Source organism: Theobroma umbraticum, unplaced genomic scaffold, assembly GCF_002168275.2.
Source record: "Theobroma umbraticum cultivar Fairchild unplaced genomic scaffold, ASM216827v3 scaffold_147.0, whole genome shotgun sequence".
NCBI classification, from domain to species: Eukaryota; Viridiplantae; Streptophyta; class Magnoliopsida; order Malvales; family Malvaceae; genus Theobroma; species Theobroma umbraticum.
This window is the reverse complement of record NW_018397259.1, coordinates 6,452,320-6,468,275: the sequence shown is the minus strand read 5'-3', so window position 1 is coordinate 6,468,275 and position 15,956 is coordinate 6,452,320. Positions and strand designations below refer to the sequence as shown.

Genomic DNA, 15,956 nt, shown 5'->3' with positions numbered 1-15,956 from the left:
CAATAAAGTTGTTATGGTCTTTATTACCTTCTGAACTGAAGTCCAACCGGTAAACAAATTCATACTTCTAGCAGAGTCAGACCAGAAGACAGTTAAAACCTCTGCTAAAATCATCACTACCTCTATATTCTTTCCAGCCAAAGCCATTGTATGACTTTAAGCTTGCAGGAAAAGCAAGCCCTTTCAAGTCGGTTAATTTGCATCACTATCTAACCGCTACATTTTCTGATTTCTGAAGCATCCAATCAACTTCATAAGGCTAGTTAACATAATGAACAACAGGCTTTAAAATTACATTTTCATGGTAAGTTCTAGAGAAGGTTTAGCATAATACTTGATCTACTTTCTTATTGAATCCAAAAAATGTAATTTATTCCGCCCAATTAACATGAGTCTATGCTTGAAATTAGTCTAAGAATCCAGCATGGAAGCTCAGGTGCAAGAGCAGAATAAAATATAGAGGCTCACCAAATCTTTCTGTTTATATTAAAGACTCCAGATTTCCATTAACTAGATGTATTCTGAATTGGGCATATAATTGAATCCATTAGCCTTATTTTAAGCACACTACTTTGAACCATGGGCAGCACCCAGCCAGGGGAGTAACTAACTGCAAGTTGGTATGGACTGACTAGATGTTGGAATCAATCAGTCAGGTGGTATCCAATAATTGGGGAATGTTCACATTAACTAAAAATGTCGAATAATTTAATTCTCTTAGTTTGCAATAATGTCCATCTATAAAGGGTGACACATCTTGAACTTGAGGGAGATATGGCACATTATTTTGCACAAAGTAATCTTGTCAGACTGCTATATTTTGTGCTCTGTCAGAAACAAAAGCTTGCCATTTGGAGGCAGCTTTCACTTACACATATAAAAATCACTAGATTCTAGTAATTAAATGAAGAATAATATGATTATAGGAATATGTAATTGTGAGCTTATAATAAAATAGGTATATGACACCCTTCCGACCACCATCTTTAAAGGCCAGGGGGTTTTGGCAGTGTTTCTGGACCTTTAATCTTTTCAAGTGGATCCATCAGGCAAGGCTGCAACTTCTTGTCTGTTGTTGCAGAGTCATTATAAATGCCACCTGGAACCTTAATGAGCAACAACTATAGGCACTAAGCTCTTCAAAATCTCAGGTACCCCACAGTATCATGACCAGTGCAGGCTCCTTCCCCATTTCAAAAGAGGAAAAAAAAAAACCTGCATGGAGAACAGATAAGAATAGCACAAAGGAAGTTTTCTTTGTACATAAAAATGACCATGGATAAGATCTCAAAGATTTCACTTTGGTGGAGACTTGATATTTTTTGTAGCTCAAACCAGAAATTGCAACACATTGTTTTATGAAATGGCAGCCGCTACACGTATGATGGCAACTAGGACCAAGGTGTGCTGTGCGTGGTGGTGAAAGAGAATTCCAAAACGTCAACTGCTACTCTGCTAGGTGCCTCAATCTAATTTCAGGGATACCATTATTGCATTGAATTATGTACATGGACATCCATCTAAAGAAAAGAAATTTTTTTTTTCTGAAGTGATTGTAAAATCTTGGGTTTCAACATTGTCCACTAAAGCACTAGGCCTGATTGTTTATTGTCCTTGCTTCTATCACTGTCTTAGAATCAAATATGAATCTAAGTAAATGCACGCGTAAAATTTAAAAGTTGAAAATGAATAGATTCATTTTTTAATTTGAGAATCCGATATCATATTCGCACGCGTATAATTTAAAAGTTTAAACTAAATAGACTCATTTCTTATTTTGAAGATTTAATTTTATATTTGAAAATTACTCAACTTAAAAGCTTAATTTGGTAGTAAGGGTCTGAAAATATGCTTCAATATCGAAAGATTAACATAGCATATACAGTCCAATTTGATTTCTGACATTATGGAAGAGACTATTTTCTACTGCCATTTTGCCATTTTCCTTTTAAGAAGCACTTCTTACAATGGATATGAATCATTTCCCAATCAAAATTGTAGTAGGGTCAAATAATTCTGTTATCTGGTGCTTTCAGTTTAGCAATATATGGTTCATTTCCAACTATAATGAATTAGCAGCATTTTAAGTTGATTTCTTTCTTCCTGAATTATCTCTTATTGTAGTTCCTCCTAACCTTATAGACATTTGGCATATGCTACCAAAATGGAATATCATCCATGGCTAGTTTTGAAGCCCACTTACCAATAATCAACACTGCCCCATAAAATTCCACACTTTTGGAAACTAATGGTGGGATTTAATTCTGATTGATTGATTGATTTCCCAAAGCAAAACCAAGCCTCAGATTTTTTGATTTGTTAGTACTATTGCACACCAACGTTGGCCAGTGCATTGCTTGCATAATTGCCACAATCCTACTGATTGTGTGTACAGTAGGGTCTCAAAAAAAAATCTTTTATTTATTTATTTTTTTGTGGTATATATAAAAGGACATTGGGTTTAGACTATACAGCACAAGGCAGTCTTCTTCTAGACTATAAATCTCAATCCTATTTGTCTGCATATTCAAAGATAATTTAGATGCATTTCCAGGCTACGAAACACCCCTCCTCCTCATCCATCAACACATAAATTGGACATTGTACCTTATTTCAGTTCAACTCGACATGCTTACTATTCATTCCACATTTCCAAATAGAAGCAACAGAGAAAGCAAAAGATGCATTATTTGAAGCACTATAGATCGTTTGGTCAAAATCATGTGGAGAGAGAGAGAGAGAGAGGCCATTTTCTGACCTCAGAAAAAAAAAAAAAAAGGCATGAGAACTGTCATGTCTCTATTGGTCATGGAGCAGCATATCGTATTCAATATGCCTTTTCTCAATTGACTTTTTTATATGATCAGGTTTTGAAGCCTAACACAAGTTACTGCTTTTCTTTCAAGGGTATCAATCATCATCATCAATGAACACCTAGTGCTCTTACTTCATAATACTGAAAACAATATATCCACTTTCCTTTTGTTTTGGTGGGCTCAAGCATTCCATTACCGTTGTTATTTTGTTCATCAGAGTTTTTTTTTTTTCATTTTTACGGTTGGATGTCATCAAATTCACACGTCAACAGTTGCATTGTCCTTGAAACTCCCTACACATATTCTTAGATAATAATTGCTTCTGTTGAAAACAGATTGTGGACCGAATTTGATCATTAAAAAAAAATCAGTTACCCTATTGTGTGATTATAGATATGCTTTTAATTAAAATGAACTAATCATTCCACTACAAGATTAACAAAAAATTTCTATATACCCTGTGCTTAACTATATGTGAAACATGGCTGCATTCATACTATAGTTTATTGAACTTTGTTCATTACGAAGCATGTATAAACAATGAAATATTTTAATAATGACCCACATAGGTGTAACTTGGTACGAAAAAGGTTGATTTGAGGTGGGATGTAAACTTGTGCATCTTAAAATATTTGATCCTCGATCCGTCTATATCTTATGAGATGTATAGATACTTGCAATTCACCAATAAAAAATTTCAAAATATCTTTATTGCTTGAATCAAACTCAATTATCGTGTAAACAATTTTGTATATATCCAAGAGAATAAATAAGGAAATATTAAAAAATTCAAAAATATAATGATCCGAACAATCCAAACAAGATATAAAACTTTTATCTTTAAAATTTGTATTGTTTATATACACAATCATTATTTTGATCTTCTCTCTCGAATTTCCTACCATTTAGCCTAACTCAATATATATTACATTATTACTTGTAAAGAAGAATGAGTAATACAAAAGGAATGAAGTTAATTGGTAGTAAAACCAGAAGAATGTGACCACTTAATATTGCAGATCATGTCACGGGGCTCTATTTGATTAGGTCTCACTCTTTTAAGGGAAAAATATATGGTTAATTGATGCAAATGGTAATTAGAAGTAAGGAGGTCAATGCAAGTGGGTCATAGTTATTTTGTGAAACGTAGATGTCAAGTAGAAATCCTCTGAAAGTTGACTTTTATATGTATATATAGAAACTCAATTGCTCAAACATTTCATGCTATAGTTTTGAACTGATGGTTGTTCCTCATGACATGTTCAATGCACATTTCTGCTACTGTACACATCTAAAAAGATAATGCATGCCGACTGCCAAGTTGCTTTCAGATGAGGGCAAAAGATGCGTATTCATTTCAAACAGTTGAAAACAATATGAACTCAAATCAATCTACGTGTTTCGGATAGGGGATGGATGAATATAATTGAGCTTTATATTGCATGAGCAATGAATATATACAGGCGACAGTCAACAACATGTTAAGATCATCTTGATCAATTATGCATTGCTTTCTCATAGCTGTTTGTAAGAGAAATGATTCTTGTCTATGAGAAACATACCCCTTTGTCAATCCACTGAACATATAATGTCCCATCAATATAAGAAGTGAAAATTTCAATCATGCCTTGTTGCCTTTAAACGATTCAAGACATCAATGCATTTCCTTTCTACTAATGTGTATTTTACTATTATACTCACATATGAAGCTGTATGTGTGTGTATATCTGTCTTTTCCTTTGCCTTGTTGCAATAATCATGTTTTCTTCCTTTCCCTAGTTGATGACCTAGGTTGCCATGAACTTTTCATGCATGTAACTTTGTTTGAATCATGCCACTAATTAAGGTAATGATGAAAGAATTGAGAATAGAGCATACAACTATAGTTCATGACTAATTTGACATTCTTGTGATTTGATTCCCTCTTGAAGTACATTTATAAGGTCCTAGGAATATTGAAAATTGCTTTGAAATAATCTCATACAATTTTTTTTTTTATAATTGGAAGAGGGGGGATTCGAACTCTGCTCTTTAAGCAGGAGATAATGCACCAAATGTTTAAGTGCTTCATACAAATTTAAGTAAACCAATTTATGATGCTAACTTGGAAGATTCTTTTGCACTATTATTAAAATTGTTCATTAATTGAAATATATAGATTCCTTCTTCTTCTTCTTCTTCTTCATACTGTTATATTGTCTCAACTTGCAATCGGCACATCCACTACCAAGAAACTACTTACAATGACGCAGCTGCAATTAATTTAGATCTCCAAACACAAGAGAGATGAGGTTGCTCTTGATTTACTCTTCATAAAAAGAAATAATTAGCTAAATGATCATTATCAATGTTGAGAGGCAGAGATTGTTAAAATTAAGACAATTTATTATTAATCCCATGTCTTCCCAAAGTTAATAATTGTAATTGAGTCTCACTCAACCAAAGGCTATTCCATTACATACAAAACAAAGTCAACACTCTATTACTTAGCTTAGACACGATAGCCTTTTCCTTCTCGCTAGTCCACAAGCGTAGGAGTTAATTTTCTAATCTCGAGCTCCTAACCAAATAATACATATGCTTTCAAGTGATTTTATTAAAAATACCTTTGCTTTTATCATTCAAATGTGAACCTAAATACAGGTACTTTAATGTTTCTGTTTTTGTTTTATTACATTCCTTTTTAAGACTTAAAAGTCAGCAAGCTCTTACTATTTGATCTTCACTTTTTTGACAAATTGTTCTTACTTTTAGCAACTTTTTATGCAAATTATGAACAAAAGACAGCTTCCCACTCATCAATTTACTTCAAAGAGAATCCATATATATATATATATATGAACATGAAGAGTAGTAGGTAACAACAACAAATTAAGTCGGCTGGGAGTTGAATTGACTCCCTGTTTTTTGCTTTTGCTCTTCAAACATGATAGAAAGCCGATCGGACGAACATATAGTACATAGTTTTTTCTTTTGCTTCTTTGCCCCAAAGCCCCGCTCACATTTGTCTCAAGCTCTGATTCCCTCTAGTTCAATATAATAAGATGCCCTGAGGTAATAAAGTTAACACATAGAGTGTAAATATTGAAATCCAACAATTCGGATCGGGTTCAACCCGAACCCAACGCCACCCTCTTAGTATTGGTTTTTCAATACATAAGATCATCTCTTCAAAGAGACCTTTTTTTAGTTTTCTTCACATAAATGCAAGAGGAGCTAGAATGAATTTAAACGTACCCCAAATTAATACTAGCTAGCTAGGTAAGAATAGTTAGGCAAAACTTATGTTCAAATAATTATAAAAGAAATTAAAAAAACCATAAATGCATCAATCTTAATTAATCATGCAATGTTGACATTGAGACCCAAAAGAGTGGCATGACTTACACGAGGGAGGTACCCCATATTCCAATAGTAGAATAGGAATAGGAATGAATCTCAATGCACATCACACATAAGTTATATAAATGTGATATTAGCTAATAATTGATGTCCTTTGGCTCAGAAGATGATAAGTTTTATGTGATTTGTGAAATAGCTCGAAATAGGGGCATGAAATGATGTACCCCTCTATAATGTAAGGTAACTTTATGAAGATGGGGCCAACCTCAGCCACCCCGTGGATGAGAAATTAACCTAAGAGACAAATGTGCTTGTCACATAAATCTATTACATGACAAATGAGAATGTCATTTGTCTGCCCACCGCCCATACTCAAAAGCTCTGTCACCCTCTTTGGAAGGTCGTCCATCAATTATAGCCTTCTTTAGATTCCCATTTATTCCTTTTTTTATTTTTTTTATCAGCATTCAATTATATAAGCCAAATAGTTCTTAGCATAATTAAAAATAATTATGTCGTATGTTTAGCTTAATTATTTTGTAGTTTACGATACCATGTGAACAGGATGCATGTTGCTTTCATGAATTCCGGTTTTAACCAAGTTTATATATAGTGTGCTTTAATTATATATAGTTGAGAGAGGGAGTTCCAAGTTTTAGAACATCCTTTCGAGTCCGTCTCTTTTAATATAAACATATATATATATATATGTATTTATTATTAAACTAAATATTCATATAGTAATTATTTTTTTATTTTCTTTAGTGGAATAATAAATATTTAAGCGATTAAATGATCATATATTTCCTTTTCTATTTAGAGAAGTCACTAGAGACATCCAATATATTCTACGTACCTACCACTAATGCTAGCTTTGAATTTTGCTTGGATAGCATATTAATTATCATTTTCTTTTTTTTCATTACGATGGATTATCATGATAATCCATTAATTGTATATTAATGAATTGATCAATTCAGTTTGAAGAATCAAAGTGAGGCAGTTATATATTTAATCTTTTTTTTTGTTAAAAGTCTTTTCTTCTTTTTAATGTTCTTATTTGACCTTTTTTTTTTTCAATTTATTTATCTTTTAAAAGCAGAAATCAAACCAAATAAAAATTTGAGAAGCTATTAAAAAAGTTAAAAAAGAGTAATTTTTTTTTTAAAAAAACAAAATTTAGACTTGTTAAAAAGTCTTAATTAGCATCACATATAAAATTAATGTATTCAAGAGTATGCTCCAATCAATGAACTAGTAGAAAGAAATTGTTCACAGGACATTGAATCTTTTTTTTTTTTGGGTACTTTACAAGGCATTATATCAAAAAGGAAAATAATGTATAATATAATTTTGGGTTATGACTTTATTAGTTTATTTTCACACATGCTTTTACTCTTTTAGCGTAAAAGCATCAATTATCATATAAGTACACAAACAACATCTAGATATATAAGTAAATGTGATTGATTTGAGCTGAAAATACAAAAAATAAGATCATCTTAAAAGTATTTTTTCAATTTAAGATAATTTACTCATTTAATCACTTAATTTCTTAAAAATTTTTATTTTAATCATTAAATTTTGAAAAATTACATTTTGATTATTCACGTTTATAAAATATTGATATTTCAACCATTCAATTGTAAAGAAATTAATGATTGTTTGATGTAATTTTCTAAATAAATTGGCTTTAGACACAAGATATGTTGATGTCAATTTATTTATCACACGACATTGTTCAAGCGAGATTGTCCTTAAACATATCACGCGGTTGAGATCAATTTATCTAAAAAATAACTTTAGATCTCCGTAACTAAATTTTGACGAATAAATAATCAAAATATTAATTTTTATAAACCTTAGCGATTAAAACATGATTTTTCAACGTTGAATGATCAAAAAATAAAAATTCTCAAAGAATTAAATGATCAAAATGAGTAATTTAACTTTTAATCTATGATAAAAAGTCAAAAGTAAATTAACCGAGAAAGAATAAAAAAAAAGGTCAATCAAGAGTCAAGATTGTCAATAAATCGCATCGACACGATGGATACCGTACTGTGAAGAACATGGACAAGACCAAAAACGAAATGGAGGGGTCACAAATGTTGGCCTGGCCGGAAAATCGTGGTTCACCTTCTTCCCATTTTATTTTTTCCTTTCATTTTTCTTTGAGGTAAATTATGATGTAATGTTTATACATTGAACTCCTTAGAGTTCAAACCTCTCTACAACTTTAAAAAAAAAAAAAACAAGACTGTAAGTGATTTTTTTTTTTTGGGTACATAAGAATGAGAAGAAACCTGCTTTAACTTCTCGGACTAGGAGAGCCTATCATGTCCTTAACAAGTGTTTAATAGGAAAAACGAAGTCCACTTTTGGGTGTGCCATTTAAGACATTAAGAGTAGAAAATGGAGGTAATGAAACTGCAAACGAAGGTTTCAAGTAGGTATGTTTGGTAACAATAGGGAGACACATTATTTGTTTAATACTCCAATTGCATGATATGTCGGGGAAATTTAAAGATTTGAGAAATCTTGCCCAACATGGATATGAGTGGAGACAACCACCAAATCTCAGTCCCCATTTAATTTCATCACCAAATATAAATTTTTTTTTTTCTAGAAGGAGTATTTAAACTTAATTTTTATAAAATATAAATTAATTTACATATTTTAAAATCAAATAATCAAGTAAAAAAATATTTATATATATTAACATCATAAATCTTTTATACTTAAATATTTAGCTTATTAATAAGTATATCAATAATCTAGTTAAAGATTTATTTTTTAAAAATTTTTTTTTTCAATTTAATCTCTCAACATTTTAATTTTGTTTAATTTAATCACTATATTATATATTTTTCTTTCAATTTAATTCCTATGACGTGATAGAATTTTTTTTAAAATCTTTTTTGATATGTTAAGTGGCACTAATATCTTGATATGTCAATGCCATGTCAGTGTTACCACACCATCGTATCATGTGGCATTGCCTTGTTATCACTCAAGTGTCACGTGGCATGTCACATCATCAAAATGTGACATATTAGCACTGATGTCATCATTGATGTCATTTTTTAACTGCAAAATTAAATATCGTTAAGAGAAAAGACTAAATTGGCGCGATACGTAAAATTAAGGGATTAAATTATTTTTATTTTGAGCACAATAATTAAATTAAATAAAATTGAAGAATACAGGGACTAGAGGGGTGTTTTGACCGAATTAAGATGTTAATTTCTATATGATCATGAATTACAAGGGCTTTGTGTGAGAGTTATGAAAAAACACATATATAGAAATTTACTTATCCAAACGTAATTTACAATTTGGACCTCATTTACAATTAAGCTTCTCCCATAAATATGTACATATATAAATTTTGAATATAGCAAAGAGCAATGAGTGTTGAGGTGGGTCCAATAAGTTAAAATTCATGAAACATAAGTCCTAAGATTCAGCCAGTGTGTGACAAAACATATTAAATCCCGTGAATCTCTAGCTGTTTGTATATGCCCTACGCTAGTTTTCATATTTTACAGATAAAGCTTCACATATGATCTAAAACATTAATGTGCATACATTTATTTTTTTAGGTTTTGGTTACAGCAATCTTATGTAAAAATTAGTCTTTGATGATAGGACAATGACATAAGGAAACCAGATAGGGTTAGGCAAGTGGGAACTCACCCGCACACTTTAAAATAAAATAAATGGAAGAAGTTGACTTTCTGTGCTCTTGTACTACTGCTTACCTTTTTCCATTCTTTTTCCCAATTTCTTCATTTCAGTTAATTTTTTTAAAAAAAATTATATAAATATTAAACAAAAAAAGGGGATTCTTCACTTCTTTCTACTCCTATATAAGGTACCAAGCCCACATGCTTTCCTTTGCCACCAGCAATTTTTTCTTTCTCTTTTGTCATTATTGTATGCTTGTTTTGATCATCAATCATCAGCATGGAGAACAAAGCCTTGGTTAGATTGCTGCTACTTTTTCTGGGTTTCTCTTATCTTCTCCTTTCCTGTGCTGCTGTTCCTACAACTAGTAAGGCTAATTTTATATAGCTTTTGAAGTTAACGTTTATGCAGAATCTGTTGAGTAGATATTTATTGAAATTAATTTACTTGGTTTATAGGAAGCCTCAAGTCATATAAGGAACTCCCTTCTTCTTCTTCTTCTGTCCAAGATTTACTTGCTCAGGTCCCTTCTCTCTTTCCTTCTCTCTTAAGTTTATCATTTTTCTAGGCGTATAATATCGCAGAGTTTTCAGAACATTTATGTTTTTACCAAAAAATAAAACCTGGAATGTCAAAAACTATGGCAACCCAGCGAAGGCTGTCAGGCTGAAATTTTTATTGTCCTTCCTAAACAGTTATTTTGTTTCCTTTTAGACTAGCATTCTCACAAGTTTCTCTTCTTTTCCATTTATTGTATGTCACAATTTGATTAAGATCGTCTTCTGTTACTTTTGCAGGATGTAATGAAATTGAATGAAGCGGAGGAATCGTCTGGGGAAGGAGATGCAATATTCAGTGATGAAAGGATGCTAATGGAAAGCACAGATTATCCAGGGACAGGTGCAAACAAGAACCATGATCCCAAAACCCCAGGGAGAGCTTAAGAATAAAAGAACCAAAAAAAACAAAAGGAGAAGCCCATAATTTTTACATATAATTTGTTTTATGTATAGACCAAGAATGAGGGAAAAATAAATATATGAGAGTTTGGATCTGGGTTTGGAACTTTGCTTTGTCCTATATTTTGGTAGAATATGCTCTCTCTTCCTTTCTTTTTCCTCTCTCTCGATCCATAATCTTGTTTAAGGTTGTTTTTGTTTGTTTGTTTGTTTGTTTGTCTGTCTGTCTGAAGAGTTGTACTATAATCTAACTTGAATAGAGAAACTTGTGGGGAGGGTTTGGTGCTTCACTTTACACAGAAAGGAATGTTGTGGGTATTTTAAGGATTAACTTTTGATGATCTTCTTTGTATTTGGTATTTATTTAATTACTAAGTACTACTACTTTATGGAAGAAAGTAAATGTTGGAAATTGTGGCTATTGGTGTTCAACTCTTCAATAAAGCAAACGCTCCAAAAAAGTGCTCTTTTTTTTTTTTTGGAGTTTGTGACAAATTAATTAAAACGTAATCAATCATATTGTTTATATGATTCAAAGATTTGTAGTTGTTGTTGTTCTACCGAAAAGTAATCTCTCCACATTAAGCGACAGCATTAATCTTTTTTTAGTACAAAAAGAGTATTCCAAGAAATTACCATGGGTTCAATTCATAAATTCACCCCTTGTAATAAATTGTCAAGTTATATCCACCCTTTTTCGGATTGAGTATCTCTTTATGTATTTTTTTGTTCGATAATTTTTAATATATTTTTATTCATTATTCACATGGGAAAAAACCTATTCGTCCTAAGATTTTTTTTTATTTATTTAGAAAAAAAAGAATACACACAAAATTATTTATATGTTGATTCATGAATAATGATTAGAGAAAATGGAAATTAACAGCACAATTTACAATCACTTCCAAATTACTTGAATAGAAGTAGAGACTTAGAATGTGTACTAACTTGTTAGAAATACAGGGTTGCAAAGATTTGAATCAATTCAAACCTTCCAAGTGAAATTATTTGGGCCGAAATTCATAGCTTGTTGGAAATAAACAATTGAAATTTTGGTTAGATAAGATACAAAGTTTTAAGCAAAAGGGATTAAAAGTCTCTTCTTCCCCTTAATTTGGAATCGAAGAATCAAACATTTACTTATCATCAATCAAATATTTAAATATAAGAATAAATAAATTTTTAATAGGAGAGGAATACTGGATTTAACTAGAAAAAGAGGTAGGAGGATGGTTTTCCTAGTGAAAATTTAATGGCATTTGACAAAAAGTGAAATGGTGAATGAATGAGAAAGAATGGTAGGCAAAGAAGTAATGATGGTGATGGAGGGTAACGGTAAAGCCTGAGTTGGACTTTGGATATGATATTGGTGCTGATTGTGATGGCAATGCCGGCTATTACTATGGTTGAAAATTGTAACAAGAAAGATAGGGTAGGAACTTATATTAGTGGGTTGTTCGAGATTTACAAGATTTTGGGGGTAGGTGAAGGCAAGAGATTCGTATTTTACATTATTAAATATTTTTTTCAATAACCATTTCATAAATTTAAAAAACAGAAAGACGGGCTTCTTTAATTGGAAGATGAAATTTAACAAACAAAACTAACAAATTTGAGCAACAATAACTCTCTTCGAGAAGCTACCTCACCTTGAATTACTAATCTCGTATCAGTTATGATATTGGACCAAATATATACAGTCTCTGCAATGAAACACCTGCTGGCTGTGTCAGTCAGCAGCCAGTGGAGCTAAGGTTTGCTGCTTAGAGACAAAAAGGGGTGAAGGGTGGATGACGGATAAAGAGAGAAGAAGAAGAAAAAAGGAAACTTGGTTATAATTCAACACATGTTAACCCAACAAAAATCCAAGCCCAATAAGTCTTAAAATGGCTGGTGCTAATGGGCTTGTGCTGGATCGCAGATAACTCAATCCAGCCCAATCTTTTTTAAGTCACACTTGAATTATGAATCCAACAAACATTTGAGTTTGAAGGCCTGTGCCGTGCTGCTTTATCTTCTTTGGGTGTTGGGACTTTCTAAATTTCGACATAAGCCTCTAGTTTCAGGGCTTGAGACCCAAGTGGCTCAAGAAATTACCAGGTTTCTTGATTCATAAGCATTATCATACAAAGTAATGAGTAACATTTTCTGTCAAAAGAATGGGTGAATTGATAACTCATATTTTGAAAAAAAAAATTGATTTAGTTCAAGTCTTAAGGATAATCTTTTGTTGGTCTTGATCTAAATATTGCACTAAATCCTGCCATGTACAAAGAAAAACCTTATGAGTGAGGGGAGGGGAGGTTTGACAGGCACTTAGAGATCTGACCAAGCAGTCGAGGCTAATTTATTCCTTTGCACTTTTACACATCAGGGGCCAAAATGACTGCATTAACAATTAGACCATCACTTTATGTTTCTTTAATGGTCACAAAAGGGTGAAGAAAGTGGCAGCTTCTCCTGTTAAGTTTGGGACTTTAGATTCTGTTGCTTTTGAAAATGTTCCTTCACCCCCAACTCCCAGGCCACTTAACAGGGGAACAAAAAGCTGCCTCTTGAGCAAGAAATGGAGTCAAAGCAAAAACTGTAAGAGCAGGGACCTGTTGAATCAAGCCACATTAAAGGCGGTTGGTATGCAGAAACAATTGATTGCCCACACCAGATTCTAGCTTGGGCTTTGCTACTCCTTGAAGTAAAGTAACAAACACAAAACCACCACCCCCCCCCAAAAAAAAAGTCCAAAGTTAAAGGTAGAAAGGTCTTTTTTGTGGGGCCAACAAAACCCTTTTTCTTTTGGGGCACAAAAGGCTAGCTTTTGGGTGTCAATAAAAACTTTGTGAGGGGCCCACTTCTTGCCAAAAGTAGGCATCACAAAGGCCGAAATGAGGATGAGATTGTTCTGACATTTCTCACCATGGCATTGAGATCTTTATCTTGGTTGCCCCAAAGCCCTGGCCACACATACTGGCCCCATTGTAAAACCAATGTGGGACTTTATCCAATCTTCCTTTTTTCCTAATTTAAGCTCTAAATTTTGGTACTATTTTGAACCCAATGCCCATGGTATCTTCCACTTTCCCATTGCTATCAAACTTCATTTTGTTATACAAGCTATCATTTTTTTAATTTTTATTTTAAAACTTTTTTTAAAAAAAAATTCTATTACTTGAGTAAAAGATATAGCATTAGTTGTTAAGTCAACTATTCAAATGTTATAAATTAACATTTTATGCATCGGTAGTTTGAATTCCTTTCTTTTATTCTTCTATTATAATGAAATATACAATTTTGCATTTATTAAATATTTCATCATACTATAAAAGGTGGTAACTCTCTTTCATTGTTTTAGTCATGAGTTGATTGAGTTCAAATAATGAAACAAAAGCATTGTTTTCTAGCTTATCAAACTATAAATCATGGAGTCATTGAATGAAACTGTTTGAAACTAAATAATTAAATATAATTCTCATTAAAATGAAAAGTTCACGACACCAAATGTGTATCTTAGGGTATATTTTACAAAAAAAAAAATTATAAACACATTCAATATGCCATTTGATTCCATAATTTATACATTCTTTTTTCAAAATTTGAGGATTGAGACATAATAAAAAATTAATTAAAAAAATATGGAAAAGGACCTCTAGGTTCTTAGAAAGAATACACTTGGACAACATATACATCTCACATCTCTACTCAATATAAGATTTGATTATTTATTTGAAAAATTACATCTCCACTTGAACTCCTCTCAATTTAAACTTTGACTTTCATGTTGTTGTTTCTTTTCTAACAATCTTTCAAGAATTATATTATACTATTCATATCGATTGAAATTGTTCGATCAATGTCCAGCTCTAATTATCAACAAAGATTGTAAAAAACGTAAACTCTAATTTAATTTTTAATTTGATTCATGATCGAATAATTTTCAAGTCTACCAACTTATCAAGTTGATCAAACAAATTTCTAAAGAAAAGTACAAATTGTCTAAACATTAGAATGTCATTCAAGTGGCATGGAATATTATCCTCTTTTTGTCCAATATTGAACTTGAAGCATTGCATATTGCAACAAAAGAATTTGAACCCCATTTGGGACACCCAATTTGCCAAACATGTACTCCAAACAAAAGAAGAAAAAACAATCCAAATCCAATGTTCCCCCACAAAATTTAATAGCTAATTGCTTACAATTTTTAGCCAGCTGTTGTATCAATCTTTTTCTTTAATAAAGATGACACTTTGTTGTTTGTTTTTTTTTGTTTTTTTGATAAAATTCATTAGAAAAATCCAATGTATTTCCTCACAACTTGCTAAAATAAATAAAAAAAAGAATTAATTAATTAAATGGTTTTAGAAATAGGATTTGCTAAAACAAAATGGGGGTCCCAAAAAGGCAAGAAGCAAACTGGCAAAAGACATTGAAGGCGGCGTAAAAAGCGACTCGCTTTCATATTTTTCCCCCACTCCCTCTCTCAGTTTGGCTAGCCTTTTAGGTTTCTCTTTTTTGTCATAAAGGGCCCCACGTCTTAAGGCCTTTTTGCTTTTTCTGGCCTGGCCTTTTGTCTTTCTTACGTCACCTCCATCCTTAGCCACTACATCCCTTGGTCCTAAAACCCTCCCTCTTTGCTGACTCGGACGCCAGCTGGCCCCTACCTCCATTTTTTTTCCTGAAGGATGAAGTATTTTTGAATTACATATATAAATCATTAATTACAATATAAAAATCAAACTCCAAAAGATTCAAGTCCCGAAATTAAAAAAAAAAAGAATAATATAAGAGTAATTAAAACTGTAGAAGGAAAAAAGAATTGTGATGATTATTGTTTTTTATATTTTATTTTTATATGATAATTGTACCTCATTTGTTAAAATAATGCTTATAGTACCTAAATGATTGCATTACATTACTACTATCTTTAGGATGGGAAAATAAAATGATTATTAAATTATAGATTCTATGTTATCCTAATAAGTACTTTGTATAGGATTTTATAAAATTATAAAACTTTATAATATGTTCACACATTTATAGTTCAATCCATGGGGACAAATTTCTTGATGGATACCCATACTAATGGATACAAAAGAAAAATAACGAGATGTGAGAAATGTAAATAGTTTTTGGTATATTTATGTATATATTA

At 31.7% G+C, this 15,956-nt stretch overlaps 1 protein-coding gene across 1 annotated transcript; it reads left to right on the top strand.

The window, feature by feature from the left end:
• The first annotated feature begins 10,024 nt into the window (after window positions 1-10,024).
• LOC149527274 (uncharacterized) lies at window positions 10,025-11,228 on the top strand. Its single transcript, XM_089783401.1, has 3 exons — window positions 10,025-10,215; window positions 10,307-10,371; window positions 10,646-11,228. Exons 1-3 carry the CDS (start codon window positions 10,128-10,130, stop codon window positions 10,790-10,792), a joined length of 300 nt encoding a protein of 99 aa, XP_089639527.1. The 5' UTR covers window positions 10,025-10,127; the 3' UTR covers window positions 10,793-11,228.
• Window positions 11,229-15,956: the final 4,728 nt, after the last annotated feature.